This window comes from Phaethon lepturus, unplaced genomic scaffold (genome assembly GCF_000687285.1).
Source record: "Phaethon lepturus isolate BGI_N335 unplaced genomic scaffold, ASM68728v1 scaffold7649, whole genome shotgun sequence".
NCBI lineage: Eukaryota > Metazoa > Chordata > Aves > Phaethontiformes > Phaethontidae > Phaethon > Phaethon lepturus.
In genome coordinates this window covers 5,500-8,378 of record NW_010564094.1, presented here as the reverse complement: position 1 = coordinate 8,378, position 2,879 = coordinate 5,500, and the positions used below count along the sequence as shown (strand labels likewise).

The 2,879-nt window shown below is 46.2% G+C and overlaps 1 protein-coding gene across 1 annotated transcript in view; it reads left to right on the top strand.

The window, feature by feature from the left end:
- Positions 1-2,595, top strand: part of ELL (elongation factor RNA polymerase II) — a gene marked incomplete at its 5' end in the record, with an annotated part of 27,076 nt that extends 24,481 nt beyond the window's left edge. The window contains 3 exons of the mRNA XM_010294761.1: positions 381-552; positions 1,479-1,523; positions 2,491-2,595. Of these exons, the coding sequence (XP_010293063.1) occupies positions 381-552; positions 1,479-1,523; positions 2,491-2,595 (322 nt within the window). The remainder of the gene's footprint in view (positions 1-380; positions 553-1,478; positions 1,524-2,490) is intronic.
- Positions 2,596-2,879: the final 284 nt, after the last annotated feature.

Sequence of the window (2,879 nt, the reverse complement as noted above, 5' to 3'; positions counted from 1 at the left end):
TCCTGCTGTTCCAAGGTCTGGCACAGATGCAGAACTCCATGTTCTGCGGGACAGCAGGAGTTAGAAAAGCTGTAGCAGTGCTATCTGAATGTCCTCCTACAGCCTCAGCTGCTCCCAGGCTTTGCTGTACCTGCATATTCCACCCTATCTGGCATAGATAGGAAATTTTGGGAGCAAACACTGTCTTGTTTTACGCGGAGGTCAAGGCAATAATTCTGGCAGTTACCTCTGTGCTGCTCTAATGGACATCGTAAGAGACTGTATTTGTGTTAAAATGCAGTCACCTGGTAGACTTAGCAGCCTGGTTTCGGCAGTGAAGTATTCACGCTGTCTGGAGAGAAGACTTACTAAACAGATTAACTGAATTATTCTCCCTCCAGAAAATATGCAGCCATTTCCTCTTCGGAGCAGCGTCAGAGTTACAAAAATGACTTCAATGCAGAATACAACGAGTACAGAGACTTGCACGCCCGGATAGAGAGGATAACTCGACGGTTTACGCAGTTAGACGCCAAGCTGAAGCAACTTTTGCAGGGCTCTGAAGAATATAAGGTAGAAACAGAAATATGTCTTTCAAAAAGCTATTTCTGCAAGTGGCAATGCTACGGCTCGGTTTAGTCGCCCTGTATGCGGGGCTGTTTGGAATGGGTTGGTGTTTAAAACATACTTGCCCAGAGCCCCAAACTGGTGGATGCAGAACGTGCACACAGCTGACAGCTTTGTAGACTGTTCTTAAAACAGCTCTGTGTTCTTTCGTTTTCAAGCTGGAGCACACATCATGGTACTTGTTGACAAGGAAAGGCCTCAGTGAGACAATTGGCGTCTTTAGCCAAAAGCTGCTGGAAGCTATTAGCGTATTCCAGCCAGAAAACTCATATTTGCACATATGGTAGCGTATCGGGGCTGGAAGGGGAGTTAGTATGGGGTCATCTGTTTCTCTGGAATCTTTGATCTTAATAATGTAGCATTATTTGACTTGTCAGACTGATTTTAAAAGAGCTTTAACTATTCATTATCTTGAGAAAGTAAGTCTCCTTGAGTATAATAAACAGATTTTTACAGAGCACCTATTATACTAAGCACTCTTGCCTCCCTCAAACATCCTTCCCCCCTCTTTGAGAAATTCAGTGATTCCTCACTGAATTATTTTTATATCTCGGGGGAAAAATTAGTCTGAGCTATGGGGGAAATGTCAGTTAGCCTGACAACCCAAGTGCCTGTTACAGGTAGCTGTTGTGGCTGGGGAATTGGGCCTGATCCTTCCGGTGCTTCTGGTGTCGGCACCAGTATAGGAAAGGAGTCAGTGAGGTGGGTTTTAGCCATCAGATCTCACAGGGGAAGTCATGGAGGGAGTAGATTTTGGTCGGTATTTGGAGGAAAATCTGTATGTTGAGCCATCAGCAAAATGCTTGCCTACTGCAGTAGGTTGCAGGACTGTTGGCTCTTTCAAAAATAATTGGCTATCTTTTCCTTTTTAGACCATCCATGATCAAATTTTACAGGAATATCGGAAAATTAAAAAGGTAAGTAAAAAGTCGGCCACAAAAAAGCCTTTTGGGTGGTGCCCCTAGTGCAACTGAAAGAGATGGGTACTTGCCAAGTGAAAAACCCAGTCTCTGAAGCTTTCTAGCAGATCTTTGTTCAGCTCGAGCTTGTCCAAAAAGCGATCCCTTCCTGGATCAGAAAAGGGGTGTGGGGAGTTGAGGCTGCTCCTTTCATCAAATTAGTGCCTTTATCCTGTCAAGTGAAAGAAGAATTTGCATCTCAGATGCACAAGCAGAGTGATAACGGGATCCCTCCAGGTCTTGGGGTCTGCTGGTGTGTTGGGGATGGTTTGAGCACAGTCTCTAGTATGAATCACTTGGGTACATAGTCCCCTGCGGGGCTCAGCGGGGCTTTTTGGTGTGTGGGGCACGCAGAATACGTCTCTGTATGTATATGTAAAGCAACAGTTGTTGACTGGAGAGATTTATGGTTTTAGCTGGATGAGGTAGAAATGCCGAGGCAGGCTGGGGCATCCATACACCAGGGCTGGGGTTTGATCTTTTGCCCTGAGCTCTGCTGTCCCTGAGGGACTGAGGAGCTTTTTGAAGAGATTCTCTCTGTGTTGCAAGTTCATCTTTTGTTTTAAAGCTCCCAGACTTGCACAATTCGGTGCTAACACGGGGCAAAGGGCAGGTGAGGCTTGCTGGAAGCTGAGGTGCGTGGCCCAGCTGCTCCGAGTTAGGCTGAGCCTCGCTCAAGGTTGCACTCGTTTCCCTGTGATGAGGCTCCTGGAGCTGGGTGTTGATGAAGAGGGATTTTGTTCTTTGCCCTCTTTGACCAGAGTGGGTCCATTCGAAATGGGCATCTACTCCTCCAGCTAGAACAGCTTCATTCCTTCGTCATATTTATGCTCTGAGGTCTGATAGCCTCGTCTGGGCTCAGCATAGGCATCACCGAGCTCTGAAGAATTGCTTTCCATCACTGCATTTTCATTTTCCTTTCCAGACAAACCCCAATTACAGCCAAGAGAAGAACCGCTGCGAATACCTCCACAACAAACTGGCTCATATTAAAAAACTGATAGCAGAGTATGACCAACAGCAGTTTTAGCTGGCACTAATCTGGACTGGGTAGGGCAAAAAAAGTCACCTGGACGTTACGTTCCCTTTTATACAACTAGATTCCTTTCAGAGACGAGCATTAATTCCTCGTGGCTGAAGAACTTGGGGATTACTTAACGATGCCGAATCTGTCATGTCCACATCTGAGCCGGGCCGCAAGCCCAACGCCCGGCATGGTCCTCTCGAGTTTTAGCCTCTCTGAATGTCGGAATGTAACAAATGAAAATATCTGCTTATTTGAAGCCAGCGTTTGACACTTAAGGGAAAACTTGC